Below are 14,715 nucleotides of genomic sequence, written 5' to 3'. Positions count from 1 at the left end.
ATCGATTAATCATCCTATTGGTAATATAACTTGATTGTAATCACTACAATAATAATAATAAAAAAATATTGATTGGTTCAATTTTTGATTGTTGTGTTAATATATTAAGTTAATCACAATTAAAATGGTTAAGTACAAGTTTACCAAATAAACTACAAGGAAATTAATAAAAAACTAATGTTAGAAGTGGTTAATCAAATGACAATTAAGTGATTAACCATTATGATCAGTACGATATTTATATGATCACATGTTAACTTGATGACAATTAACCCTCTCAAGTTTTAATAGTAATCAATTAATGATTAACAATCAATTCTAAATCATCGTTCTTAACAAATTTACATTTGACAGTAAATTTTTCGTAGTTTAATCAACTTGATTGATTATCTTTTAGTGTTCATTGATTAATTAAACAATTTGTTTACCTCTTAATTGTTGATCAAGAAGATTGGAAAAGTTTATTTAAAAATCAAATTAAGTATTAAAATATATTTATAATTATAATGAAACAGTTAATTGTTCAATCCAATAATAATATTAACATAATTAACTTTTCATTGATTTAAAAATTGACCAGTTAATTGTTGTTGTTGGTCAAGTTGTAATAATTTTAGTCTAATCAAACGAGCTCATATTTTGTTTACAATTAGGTAATTTAATTGTGTTGATTAGTCCTTAATTGATCAATCAGTCAGATTATTATGTATATACGGTATTCAGTTAATTGTTGGTTGATTGTTTCATTAATTCAATGGTCTTTTCCCTCATAATTAATTTGGATACTTTGAAAGTTGATGTCATTGGGAAATCTTTCACAATTGATATATGCCTTGGTACTTTGAAATAAGTTAACTGTAATTAAAGAAAGAGATAAATTAATAGTTAGAATGATTAATTAGTTAACTAATTAGTTAATTTACTTTAGATTTGAGAAAATCTCTAATCTCTTTGGTTGTTAATTTTGGCTCCGTTTGATCAATTGTAACCCAAGAGCAAATCTCTTCACCATATCGTTCATCAGGTATACCAAAAACCTAGAGAAACAATCAAACAGGAAACAATTAATTTAATTACTTCAACAATTAGTTAATCATCTTACATGAGCTTCAATTATCTTGGGATGGCTCATTAAGATATTTTCAACTTCTTGTGGATAAATGTTTTCACCACCACGAATAATCAATTCCTTGATTCGTCCAACGATTTTGAGAAAACCATTTTCATCCATTTGACCCAAATCACTGTTTTAACAATTCACTTAACAATTAGTTAATCGTCAAATTAATCAACTAATTAACTTAATCATACCCTGTTAGATACCATCCAGAAGGAGTAATTGTTTCCTTAGTTTTTTGTTCATCGTTAAAATATTCAAGCATAACATTAAACCCTCTGGTCCTTATTTCACCTTAATTGTTAAAAGTAGTAACAAATTAACAGTTAATTGTAACACTAATTAATTGTTAGATTAAGATTCGATTACCTTTCTCATTGTGTTTAACTAATTTATTTGTAATTGGATCAACAATTTTAACTTCAGTGTAAGGCAATGGGCGACCAACAGTTGATTCAATTAACTTTTCATCGTCATTCCAACTTGCTAATGTAACAGCAGGACCTTAATTGTTATCAATCATAGAAAAAGTTAATTACTACTAATTAATGAGAACCATAAGGTTGATTAATAGAATTACTTAATTCAGTTGATCCATAACCATTTAGAACCGTTGAAACTGAAGGTATTTTACTTTTAATCTTTCGGATTACTCCAGGATCGGATAGAGCTCCTCCTAAACAAAATTCTGAATCATAAAAATCAAACAATTAGTTAATTGTTAACTGGTTTAGTAAACAACAACAACAACAATTTACTTTTCAATGAGTCTAATCGTATCTTAGTCGCGTCCAAATAGCTCAATAAATCAATGGCCATCGTTGGTGTACAAAGTAAAGTTGAACAGTTATGTTGCTTAATTGCTTCAGCTACAGTTTTCACATCAAATCTGTAACCATTGATAACTAATTGTGAACAAGGAACAACAATTAAATCAATCAGTTAATGATAGAATAACAATTAAATTACCGATAGGAGTATCTCGGACAACTGAGGTGACCAATGCATGAGTAAAAGCAAATGAATGAAAAAAAGGTAATGGACAACAAATCTTTTCATCGCCATCAAATATACCAAGACGATCAGAGGCAAAATCACAATCGTTAATCATTGCAAATGATGATAAAAGTGCTCCTTTAGGTTTACCAGTGGTTCCCTGTTAATGACAATCAATTGTTTACAATTAGAAAGTTCATTTCAATTCAGTTGAGTTGTAAAACTTACAGATGTAAACATTAGACATGAAGGTTGATCGGGATCATGATTAGTATCAATTGGTTGATAAACTTTAGATTCAGGAAAATCATCAAAGGTAAAAACTGAATAATCGCCATATTTGTCTTGCTTCCGGGTTCCATCAATGAAAAACAAGTGTCTTAATTGTGTCTATCAATAGATCAATTGTTTAGCCGGTTAATTGTTTCACTGTAATCATAATAATAAGAAACGTCTAATTTACCTGTGAAACTTGAGCTTTAAAACTATTACTTTGAACGATTTCAGTGAAATTGTTATAATCTAATTGGGTTGAATTTTCACCAGGTAAAAATAATATTTTACACTTTGATTTGTCAATTAAATAGGCAAGTTCATCAGTCTTGTAATATGGGTTAATTGTTACAAGAACAGCTCCCAAATAATCAGCAGCAAATTTAATTAGAACCCAATTGGTGATATTTAATGACCATATACCAATCATGTCTCCTTTGTTGATTCCTATTGGAAGAGAGATGATGAGAATTGATTGACAATTAATGGATTCAATTGTTGCCCTTGATCATGAATAAGGAAAATTTAATAAGTAAATTGCCAAGTTTCTTACCCAATTCATGATGGAGTATCAATGCAAGTCTATGAGCTCCATCTCTTAACATGGAAGTTGATAGAAATTTATTTTCATGATGTGAAGTATAAATTATCCGATTTCCACCTGAATTGAATGACATCCAAACAGAGAATTGATTAAGTTAATTTTCGATTAAATTTAATGTAAGTTAATTGTTTGTAAAATTTACCTTTAGAAGCTCTTTCGTCAAGTAATTGTGATAAAGTTTCCAAGGTGAAAGGTTTGGTACTTCGTCCCTGAGCATATGATAAACTTGGATGAACGAAAGGTCTATGGAGAAATAGATTGATAGATGAAAAGGAAAAGGAAATGATTGTAAATACACAATTAAACGTTCAAGTGATTAAAGTTAATTGTTATAGAGAGAAAGAGGAAGATATAATCAAATCGTTATTGTAACTACAACAATTGTCAATAAGGTAAATTCAACTTACGGTAAATCATAATCACCCAAATTAGTTTGTTGTTGTTGTTGATTTAATGAGCAACTTGTTATCCAGAGCGATCTTGATGATTGGTGATTTATAATATTGAAACCAAATTTGATTAAACAATTACCACGATTCATTGTTTGTAGGTTTAATTGTTGAGGTTGTGAAAAAAAACTAAATACAAACGATTTCAATATCTAATTTGTTGGTTGACACTTTAGCGTTTAGATCAACTTGTCAATCAGAATTACTTAACTTTCAAAGGAAACAAATTAAATTAATCCAATGTTGTTGTTGTTGTTATTTTGTATGATGATGATAATGAGGATGATGATGATGATGTCTAGTAGAAAATAAGCTGAAAAAGAGAGAGAGAGAAATAAAAATGGGAGCAAAAATGGAAGGTTGGACAAGCAAATAGATTCTAATGATGAACTGAATTGATGATGGAAGACAAGAAGAAGAAGATGATGAAAATGACTGTTAAATGCTGATCAAAGTTCCTCTTGATGATAACAAATGATGTTTTCCACAATTAAATGAATTCTTGTTATGTAATTAATCCAAGTTATACTCACAATGATTAATGAATCAACTGGTTTACCTTGTTAGATTGTAAATCTAATCAAGATGAACGCTATTTTCACTTTAACTGTTGGGTAAAAATAACAACGATTTCAAGAATTGATTATTTGAAAAAATCAACAAGAAAGTACATCAAGTAAAACAATCAATTGGAAAGAAGCACAATTAATGAGCAACTAATAAGCAATTAATGAGCAATTAATGGTTACATTGGGAGAGAAAGACCAAGGAGATGATAACAATACGAAGGCATAACAATAATAACAAGAAAGTAAAGGTAAATGGCAGGTAAATGGAAGATGAAAAAGGTTGGGTCTAAGGCCACTTTCTTTTCAAAATGGGTCAACGGAATAGGAAAAGAGGATCATCATTCTAACATTATCCATCCAACAGGTTACTTTTTGCCCGAATTTTGACTGGACTGACGTTCATCTTTCTTTCTTATTTTTGGTTAACCTTTGACCGAAATTTGCTTCTTTTTAATCTTCTTTTCATTCACATGTTGACATCATTTGAATGTTTAATTGATTTGTTTTTTATTGATTTCTGTTTTGTTTTGGTTTTTTTTTCTTGTTGTTTATCGGTTTGTCTGTACACTTTAATACATTCGTGAATATAAAGATCAATTTGATCAACGTTTTTTGAGCTCAATCATCATTGTTTTTTCTTCTTCATCGAAATGGCCGTTGTTGTTTTCATCGTGGTCACCGTGTGTTCGTTGTTATTAAGATGGACTGGTCAATTTTCTTTGTGCTGATTTAGAACAGAAAGAGAGAGAGAGAGAGAGAGAGAGAGATTCAGTTGATTCTATTGTGAGGTCTCATCTTCTTCTGAATTAATAACAAAAATGTGAATCTATGGATAGGTGATGATGATGATTGATTATGGATTTAGATGGCGATGAGGATCAGCAACATCTCGAGATGAGTGTCAAATAATTTTGTCCTCAATGGTGGTTGTGTGTGTTTATGAAATGCGAGGTTAAATTTGTTTTATCGACATAAAAAATAAAAGGATGGAATCTCGATTAATTAAGATGGGAAAACACAACAATATCCAGATCCTTTATCAAATCAACGTTGTAAAAATGGATGAAAATGAGACTGGAACTGTAACAATAGAAATATAAAAGAGAGAGAGAGGAAAAATTAGTGATAGCAATTAAGAGCTGAATCAACGTATCAAGTGTGACATTTTCCAAACTTATTAACTAATCAAAGTCCATGTTGATTAAACATTTATGGAAGTTAGTAATTAAAGTGTTAGAATGTAAATCAACAACAGTTAGAAAAACAAAACATGGAAAGATCAAAGTGTAAAAGTCTCAGGAAATTGTGATTATATTTTCCTCCTCGATGTTGACAATTTACCTTGACAAAGTGCTCAATTTCATCTTTTGGCTCGATAAGTTTTAGGAGGCAATTGAGGTTGAACATTGGGGTGTGTTGATGAAGATGAGGATGAATTACGCCGGTGAAATGGATTGGAAACATTATCATGAGGTTGGGTATCGGTAGAGTTTCTCCTGGGAAGAGTAGTTCGACCAAAATTTGATGAAGATAATGAAGATGTGATTCCCCGAGGTGGAAGTGGTGGTGGAGTTTGATGGTCATAAGATGGAGATGAAAGTGAATTTGATGATAGATGAGGTTGTTGTTGTTGTTGTTGTTGTTGTTGTTGTTGTTGAATTGAATTAGGTCTTGGCACTCGGGGAGGTGGTGGAGGTGGTGGTGGTGGTGGTGGTACATTGGGTAATGCAAAATTAAATGAAAATGGGGTTAAAGGTGTGGTTGCTGTTGGTGAAACGGTTGCACTTGTAACCGAAGACTCTGAGTTTGTCCTTTGGTGAAAATTACGAGTTCTTGGTGGTATTGGTGGTGGTGTGATCGTTGAAGATGAAATGATTGGTGGTGGTGTTGGTGCTGGTGTAGGTAAATTTCCAATGATCACATTTGCAAAAACCGAAGTATCGGAAGTTGTTGATGGTGGTGTTTTCGGTGATATTAGGGTTGGTGAGGTTGGATTAGATGAAGATGTACTTTGTGGATGATTGGCCATACTTGTTGATGTTGGTAGAGAGGTTGGATGAGGTGCATTATGAGAAATTGATGATGATGGTTTAATACCTGGTGATTTAAGGGTAGGAAGATGAGGCCATCTTCGAATACCTTTGGTTGGCTGTTTTGATCCTCGAGGTTCAATTAGAAGTGATTGCTCGTAAAGGTAATCATTAAACTCTTTCTCACTTTTACCTTCTTCAATTGGATTGAGACTTTCAAAAAATTCTCGAATCTCTGGACAAACTAAAAGACAATATGGTTGATTCTGATAACCCTGAATCTCAGCTGTTATCTCGGCGATTTTCCTTCTCTTGTTAAAATTGATCAATCCCTTTGATTCATCGATATAATCATTGTTACCTTCTTCAAAGTGTAATATTTGCGTTTGATATAATCCAAAGAATGGTACACAGGGTGGATTAATTGATCGTAATCTTTCACAATATTTTCTATAATGATCGGTACTTAAATCTCTCATCTCGTCGATTAATCTTTTATGCTTTGGGTGAAGAGCATTAAGAGTATGTTCCAAACGGTGAACATGAGCCGATTCAAGGGCTGACATGATCTCAATGATTCCAGAGAAATTGTTCAAATCGGAAAGAACTTGCATGATCTCAATAATTCGGCTCATAAGGGCAACCCTTTCCTCAAAATTGACCGTTTCAACGATCTCCTTTTCCAACCAATAGGTAAAATTATTTGAATGTCGACTTATTTTCAACAGATTGGCACTATTAATTTCTTTACCCTCTTTAATCCATTTTAATCCAATTAACTCGGAGGGTTGGACAGCACAATAAAGATCAAACTCGTATAAAGTTAATTGTCTTGCAAATTCCAATGGATGAATGGTCATTATACTTAATTCGTAGTCATTATTTTCTTTCCCATTGGCCAGCCAGTATTCAATTGGTGGTGGTACTTCAGATAGAATTTTATTCTCAGAATTTTTGTTCGATTGTTTCTGTTGCTTCCTTGAGATCATATTGGATAATGTTTGAACCCATTTGACAACATTACTTTTCTCCTTTGATACTTTCTCCTTTAAAAATGATCGTAAAGATTCAAGTAGCTGATCATCTCTCTCAAAATCGTAAAAATGAGCATCAATCCATTGTTTAATTACATTAATTACACGAAATTGAACCGGTTCAAGGTATTCCTTTTTAAACTTTTTCACCTCATTTCGTGACCATCCTTCCCTGTCCATAACGTCCAACGGAATATCAAACCGTTGTATTAGAAGGGTTAATAATTGCTGGGGAGAGCAAAATGATCGGTAAGTTGTTAGAAAAGTTTTACCAAACATTGTATCCGTTGGCTGATGGTAAGTTAATCTTTCAATTAGCTTATTAAGTGTGGCACCCTTAATGGACATCTTATTATTACAACTAGTTTCAAAAATAATATTACTATCGGTATCTTTTTCTGCAAATATGTAATCCTTGGGTGATGGAAGTCGTAATGGATTTTTTTTATCCTCTTCAGCTAATATTGAATCAAGTGTACGTTCAAGAATGGTTTTCCTTGAGAGTAATAATAGATTTGATATCCAAATATCTTTCTCTTCAAGGCTTTTGGTTAAAAAAATGGAACCACGATTAGAATCAAAATTATTTGTTTTAGATGCAGATGAGACAATTTCAAATGCACATGGATCAAGATCCGATTCAACAATCTCAATTTTACAGATGAAAAATTTTTCCTTTAAACGATATCTTTGAACGGAATCTTGATTCTCCTTGGCAATCGGTTTACAGGCCAATAAAACGGAATCAAATAGGAAACAGAAACGTTCACTGCAGAAAAGTTTACTCTCATGTCGACCAAGGGTTTTACGCTCATTTTTACGAACTTTCTGAAGATAACCATCGATTATAAATTCATTGCAACCAAGACTAGATAAATCAAATCCTTCGATACAACGTTTCAGGTCCATTATTTTCTTATTTAAAATGTTACGCTTGTTTTTTGTTCGCTGATTACTTCGATTTAAACGTAAATAACCTTCGTATATTTTTAAATTACGATTACGTGTTGCCTCATTGATCTGCTTTTGTAAGGGTGTTAGGCAGCCCTCCGTTTGTTTGAAACTTTCTTTATCTGCTTCCGTTGTTGCCAAGCTCATTAATAGTCTCATATAATCAAAATAGTGAAGACAATGAATAACTGGACATAATAATAATTTGGGTAAAATGTACTTGGCGGAAAGGATAAACTTGTGTCCAGCAGTGTCCAGAACGTTAAATATTGACTGTTGACGTAATAATGAAACCAATCGCAGTTTGGGCACCGGTTCAATTGAATTATCTTCTTGTCGCAGCATATCAAGTGTATATCTTTCAAATACTTCAAATTCAACGTTTTCTGCCATCTCCTCGAAACACATTCCAATACCAATGGTCTCAGAGTTTTCACCACCATTCATTTCCATGGCATCTTCAACAAGCCCAAGAAAGTTAACACTAAACTCGTAAATATCAATTATATTGGAGAAAATATCATCAATATCTTTATCGTTAATTAATGGTTTCTCCTCTTGACTTGTTGGTGAGGTTGGTGTATTTGGCAATGATGAAGGTGAATTTTGTAATAATTTGATAAATGGTTCACGGAAAACTTTGATTATCAGATTTAAATCTCGTAGGAATTGTTTCTCCTCATGAATCAATTCTTTTGCCACAATATCATATGAAACACCTTCATCATCTGTACCATCTTCGGCACTTTCTTCCCATATTATACCCAAATTTGACATTTCTTTACTTTCATAATCATCTTCTTCACCATAAAGCAGATCAATAAGCACTTTGTCCGCGTTAATGGCAATTTTAACATCTTGTGCATTAATAAAATTATGACGAATATTTTTAACATAATTTCCAGCCAATTTGAGTACATCAGCTGCAATATATTCAACCAAACTGCAAAGATAAATGGTCAATGGCATCTCAATCCGATAAGGGAAGACTTCCTTTGATAATAGATCGTGCATCTTTTCAATGCTGTGTTTAGTTTTAAGGGGACAATTACCTAAGGGATCACGATTGTTGTTGATATTGTTATTGTTATTATTGGGAATATTGACCAGAAGTAATTTTTTCTTTTTACCACCACTTGTTGTAGATGATGATGAAGGCGTTGAATTTGGATTACATTGCACATCATAACATTCCTGTAGAACATTTTGAGCTTTAATAGTGGCCCATTTCTCGATAGGAGAAGGAAACAATTTGAGTACATTTTCTTCCAACTCTTGCACATTCCGAGGACTGTTACTGATTAACAGTCGTAGAAGCTTAAATATTAATGATTCGATGAAGAATAAAGCTTCATCTGCAGCATCCAATTCAGGATGAACTGAGAATAAAATCTGTTAGAAAACAAGAGAAAGAGAAAGAAAGAAAAAAAGAAAGATAGAAAGAGAGAGAATATTAGACAAGAGAATTTAAGAAAATGGAATTAAGAGAGAGAAAGAAAGAAAAAGATTGCAATCAGTAAGAGTAAGGAAAATGTGTGAAATTTTTTCCGTGGACAGAATCATTTAGAGAGAAAGAGAGAAATACATGTATATTGGAAAGTAAGAAGAGAGAGAGAGAGAAAAAAAGCAAGAGAGAAAGAGAGAGGGAGGTAAAAGAGAAAGAGACAGAAAGACTAACAAGAGTAAAGTAGAAAAGAAAAAAATGATAACTTACCTCCTTTAAACTATTAACAAATAGATTATTCCATTTGAGTTTATTAGCATCATCTTCAAAATCATAATTAATTTGACCAAGCAGATGAGAATGATGAGAATGATGACCCATCAAAATGATCAATAATAATAATTGCTAATTGTAATTAACACTCAACAATTTCTACAATTAGACGAGACCAAAAATTCATTCAATTGATTCATTAAAATGAAAACATTGAATTCATCATTTAAACACAAACATTTCATTTCTCTATAAGGAGGGACCTTTACGGTCTTAGACTGAGCAGGATCCAAGTGCTGCCCTCGAGCGGTCGCATGTTCAACCGCGTAGGATACAAAAGAGAACCAATTTACATGATAATAATAATAGTTTACAGATTGAAAGATTTACAGATTGTTATGTTTAAGTGTTTGAATAGAAAATTTTGGAGAAATTACCTGGATCGGAAAAAGAAGTTGATTAACTGTTAATGAGACGTTTCAATTTCTGTGAGAGTTTATGAAAGCAAATTGTTTGGTTCTGTGTTCGTTTTCAGTGTTGTTCATTTGGGTTTTGTTTTGTTCACTTAACTGCTTACCTTTGATTTATATCACCTTTGCATGAGCACCGGTGAAATTTATCTGAGAAATTACTTAATTAAAAGGGGAATTGAGAGAGAATCAACTTGCTTAGACTCAACGATCGCGACTCATATTCTTCTGTTTGTGTCGCCATCTCTTGGATTCGATTAAAAGTAAATCGAAATTTGTTTTTCTTCTTGATTTTGATTCAATTAAGAGAATTTTATTTATGATTACTAAATTGTTGTGGATATAAAGTTTGATCGGTTTGATGATGTTCCATTCATCTGTTTGATGAATTGAGGGAATATTATTATGAATAGAAAATTGTTTCACAATTGTTGTTAATTGAAGGAAAATTTTTAAATTGTTGACAATTAAAGGGTAAGGGAAAAGTTAACATTTCGTTTTCGTTTGTAAATTAATTTTCTCGTTAATTCTGTCCATTGATTTATGTATTTTTTTTGTTGTTGTTAGAAATTCGTTGTGAACAATTAATAGAAAAACAATGGATTTTAATTGTTTGGGTTTGTTTGTTTGTTCGTTCGTTCGGAGTTTTCTTTGATTCTTCTTTAATTGTGAACAATTAAATCATCATTGTGATGGTTTAGTGTATGGATAATAGTAAATCTGTTGAGCCTGATTAAACTGCCATTGGCTACATCGAAATTCAATCAGTTCGAGAAGTGATTTAAGGCTCATCGCTGTCAATTTACTCGACAAAGGGCCAAGATAAGATTCCCTTATAAGGTTGATTATTTTGTTCATTCTTTGGACATTTTCTCGTTCGATTAGCCGACCAACTGACCTTAGAACACTAAGTAAACACTCAATATCAACTGAAGTTGAGTTGGATGTTGGTAATGAGACCAAAATGGTTTGACAACAATCGTACAATAACATAGCCAAACTACGAGATTGTCGTTCACTTAAATTGAAAAGTTCCTCCGATGAATCTGATTCATCATCTTCATCATCCTCCTCATCATCATTATTATCTTTATCTTCCTCACGTTTCCCATCAGCTGCTTTCTCAGTTTCATCTCCATCTTCATCTTCAGAATCTTCTTCCGGTAAACTGTCCAAATGAACATTGTTACAACTTTTACTTTTACTCGTTGAAAGGATTAGTTTGACTCGACGATGTTTCGATTTAAGATTAAGATAAAGTTCAGTAACGAAAGCGATATATGAGAGCCATCTTTGTTTCGGATGTTGGGAGCCAATTGAAGTCGATCGAATCAACTTATCTTTCTCATTAAACCATTCACGACAACAATTAACCAACGATTCAAGAAATATTTGATTAGCGTCTTTATCGGCGATGGTAATACAAATTTTAGCTAACCATAACTGTTCATTGACGATTCCATTGCTTTTGAGCAAATGATACTAACGATTTCCATCAATTGGTTAACCGTTAGGTTGTTTGGATTATCAATTGCCCTTTTAATTAGGATAATCTGTTCAGTGGTAAGATTAAAATCAGTGAGATTGAAAATTTTACCATTCGGTGAATCGGTTGATCCAAAACTTTTGGACCTTCTCAGGTCACTTTTCATGGGTAACGATTTTTTCCGTCGATGATGATGAGGAAGATGAAGATGAAGATGATTGAATATGTGATAAGGTTGAAGCTCCTTGTAAATTCATCGTGTTGATTAACAAGGGAAATAATTAAGAAACACAATTAATCCAATTTTTTATATGACGATGATGATGATGACAGATGAAGACACAAAGTAATAACCAGGCAGTTAAATATGATTAATCAGATGCTAATTTTTGGTACACAGAAATATAATATATACACATAAAGATCAAGCAATTAATTTAAAGTGAATTAAACAATAGACAAGCAACAAATTGTGTATTTAAATCAAGAGACTACATGAGATTGATGATAAGTGATGATGAGCTTAAAGTAAACATGATTGAGCTCAGTTGGGTGGCAATTGTTGTTAATTGTTTAGCTGCAAGTCAAGTACACATGCAGATTTAGATTGTTAATTGTTGTGGGAAGAATAATTTTCTGATTAGATTATCAACTTACTTGATAGAAATTTGGTTCGAGCATTTGGAGGCCGATATAAGGCCAATGACGGTTTGTATGTTCTACTCGTTTCTTCACTGTTCATCTACCTAAGGGAAAGAATGGAGAATCAAATTAGATGGAATTAGAGAAATACCGATTTTTTTTCTTCTATTTTTCGATTTGGGTGTAGAAAATTTTCGAACAATTTTGATTAGAACTTTTTGTACTTACTTCGATTGTTGACCAGCGAGTTTTAATCATCGAGTTTTCTTTCATGGAAATTCAATGTTTACTAAGGAAGTTAATGAGAAGAATATTTTGTCTGGAGAGAAAATTATCTTCTTCTTCTCTCTCATGTATTTTCATCCTCATCTTCATCTTATTCTCATCTTACACTTACTCTTCTCTCTCTCTCTCACTCTAGCTCACTTTTCGTTTGCTTTTTTTAGACGTTTGTTTATTAACCATTTACACTGAATGACTTAATTATCTTTCAAATCAAGAGATTAACAAGTTTACCAACTTGATGTAATTTCTTCATTCTATCCAACCAGAACATGACTTTTCTCTCTCTCGGCTCTAAATTCGTCACAATTAGGATAAGTTCTTGTCATTTTTCAACTTGAAATCGAAAAAAAATCACAGAGCTAGAACAGAAAAAAGAATAAGTAAAAAATTGTTCTTTTCTCTTTTTGAGAAAAAAAATCAAATTTGAATTTCGCGCTCTTTTAGGTTGTTAGGTTAACCAAAATATTTTCAAGTCTCCATTGAAGTTTTGTTTATCTCCATGGTGTTGATTTTTTTAAAATGTAAACAAATTAATTAATCGAGAGTTTATCTCTTTAATTGAGATTCTATTTGTTTGTTTAATTGTTGCCGACATCATTGTTCATTTGTTTTCGTTTGGTTATCATCAATTTGTGAAGATGAACAACTTATCTTATGTTGTTTTATTGATCTCCATTGCTTTGGTAAATTGTCATCAATTTGATTGGCAATTTCATGATTATTTTGATGTTATCAATGAACAAATTACTTGAGTAAATAAAGATGATTGTAAAATGATGGACATTAAAGACCTGATCCTACGAAATTCAACTGTTGTACCTTATATTAAATGACTTGGGACTGATCCAGTTTTCCTTAATCATACTAACCTCTTAAAATTATGGCCCCTGGACCCGAGTTTTATTTTACAGGTAAGACAATTGAAAAACAGTTGAAACAATTAATCACCGCCAACATCACATATTGTTGATCAATCGATTTCCCAATAGTCAATTGAATCTCTCTTTTTTTTATTACTCATTTTCTATCTAGTTTCATCCTTGATAAGGCCAATGATGTCGCTGAGACGGAGTTTTGTACTTCATCATCGATATTGTTTCACTTAATTGCTTGATATTTGGTTTACATCGCGCAGTGAAAAGTCACCGATAAGCTTATTGCTCGGAATAAAGTGATTAATTCTACAAATAATTGTAATCAAATAAACGTTTTATTGCGAGTTTTGTAAATTCATCATTTGAGTGAATGATGGAAAATGATCATTTTAAAGATTGGTAACCATAATGATCGCTATTGCCAAAGCCGATCCCCAAACCATCTTTATAATTGTGGTCATAAAGGTCGTCCTCACCGAAAGTATTTCCATCAAAATGAGACCAACCTGCGTGATGATGTTCATAATGTTTCTCAACTTTAACCCTGTTGATAAATAATCAATTTGAGTATTAATTTCAAAGGACCAACAATTATCAATACTTACGGAATATGAACTGGAACTTTAATGGGCACATGAACAGGAACGTGAACGGGAACATGGATCGGGATATGCTTTGTTACAGGATAAGGGATATGCTTAACTGTAGCGAGGAAAACAAATTACTATGATGAAAAATGTTTGATGTAAATATTACTCACCAACAGGGATATAAACAGGGTGTCGAATTGGAACTGGAACTGGAACTGGGAAAGGAACAGGTTGAGGTGGAGAAGGTGGCCCACTTCCACCACCGGCAATGATAATATGTCCACCTTTATGACCTGCCGAAACTGAGTGAATACTAACAACAACTAAGCAGCAAAAAACGAAACATTTAATTTCATCCATTTGAATATCAACTCAAAAAAAAAAGATTATTGAAACAATAAGTTTGAAATGATAAAGTTGATGATTGCACTTTCGAGTGGATATTGATTCAATTGACTGTATGGCTCGTCTTATATATAAGCCATGATGATATCCTGATCATTAATTGTTCATCGATGTGATGGTTAAGTGATCTGATCAACTTTTCATGTTAAATACAATCTCTTTTTTTTGTATTAAAAACTATTCTGAGAAAACTTTTATAATCATGATAATTGAGTCAAGTCC

General features: G+C 32.2%; 2 protein-coding genes, 1 long non-coding RNA gene and 1 pseudogene across 4 annotated transcripts; 1 reads left to right on the top strand and 3 right to left on the bottom strand.

Annotated features, from left to right (window-relative positions):
* Positions 1 to 76: 76 nt before the first annotated feature.
* On the bottom strand, positions 77 to 3,966 carry LOC128395123 (putative acyl-CoA synthetase YngI). 2 transcript variants are annotated; one of them, XM_053355524.1, is made up of 13 exons: positions 3,398 to 3,966; positions 3,133 to 3,233; positions 2,940 to 3,047; positions 2,577 to 2,833; positions 2,342 to 2,503; positions 2,087 to 2,273; positions 1,876 to 2,022; positions 1,698 to 1,805; positions 1,487 to 1,621; positions 1,312 to 1,411; positions 1,103 to 1,244; positions 924 to 1,037; positions 77 to 855 (listed from the first exon to the last, which is right to left on the bottom strand). In XM_053355524.1, the coding sequence occupies exons 1-13, from the start codon at positions 3,529 to 3,531 to the stop codon at positions 724 to 726; spliced, it is 1,827 nt and encodes a 608-aa protein (XP_053211499.1). In that variant the 5' UTR covers positions 3,532 to 3,966; the 3' UTR covers positions 77 to 723. The 2 variants fall into 2 exon arrangements, with proteins under 2 accessions (XP_053211499.1, XP_053211500.1); XM_053355525.1 differs by lacking the exon at positions 1,876 to 2,022.
* A 532-nt stretch (positions 3,967 to 4,498) lies between these two features.
* On the bottom strand, positions 4,499 to 9,992 carry LOC128395122 (son of sevenless homolog 2-like). Its single transcript, XM_053355523.1, has 3 exons — positions 9,738 to 9,992; positions 5,350 to 9,415; positions 4,499 to 5,088 (listed from the first exon to the last, which is right to left on the bottom strand). The coding sequence occupies exons 1-2, from the start codon at positions 9,846 to 9,848 to the stop codon at positions 5,369 to 5,371; spliced, it is 4,158 nt and encodes a 1,385-aa protein (XP_053211498.1). The 5' UTR covers positions 9,849 to 9,992; the 3' UTR covers positions 4,499 to 5,088; positions 5,350 to 5,368.
* Positions 9,993 to 10,499: 507 nt separating this feature from the next.
* Positions 10,500 to 12,719, bottom strand: LOC128395395 (uncharacterized; annotated as a pseudogene).
* A 388-nt stretch (positions 12,720 to 13,107) lies between these two features.
* LOC128395391 (uncharacterized) lies at positions 13,108 to 14,684 on the top strand. The gene is made up of 2 exons (XR_008326623.1): positions 13,108 to 13,534; positions 13,656 to 14,684. It is a non-coding gene; the product is annotated as an uncharacterized LOC128395391 (long non-coding RNA).
* The last annotated feature ends 31 nt before the right edge of the window (positions 14,685 to 14,715 follow it).

Source organism: Panonychus citri, unplaced genomic scaffold, assembly GCF_014898815.1.
Source record: "Panonychus citri isolate SS breed McGregor unplaced genomic scaffold, ASM1489881v1 Contig00141, whole genome shotgun sequence".
Classification (NCBI taxonomy): Eukaryota; Metazoa; Arthropoda; class Arachnida; order Trombidiformes; family Tetranychidae; genus Panonychus; species Panonychus citri.
The sequence above is the reverse complement of the archived record's forward strand: the minus strand, read 5'-3'. Positions and strand labels throughout refer to the sequence as shown.

Excerpts from the sequence above, each read along its gene's own strand:
- LOC128395123 (XM_053355524.1), bottom strand. The coding sequence starts at position 3,531 with ATGAATCGTGGTAATTGTTTAATCAAATTTGGTTTCAATATTATAAAT. Across the intron at positions 1,412-1,486 it reads AGTTAAACACAATGAGAAAG|GTGAAATAAGGACCAGAGGG; the intron begins GTAATCGAATCT and ends TTAACAATTAAG. Across the intron at positions 1,038-1,102 it reads CCAAGATAATTGAAGCTCAT|GTTTTTGGTATACCTGATGA; the intron begins GTAAGATGATTA and ends TTGTTTCTCTAG.
- LOC128395122 (XM_053355523.1), bottom strand. The coding sequence starts at position 9,848 with ATGGGTCATCATTCTCATCATTCTCATCTGCTTGGTCAAATTAATTAT. Across the intron at positions 9,416-9,737 it reads TTGTTAATAGTTTAAAGGAG|ATTTTATTCTCAGTTCATCC; the intron begins GTAAGTTATCAT and ends GTTTTCTAACAG.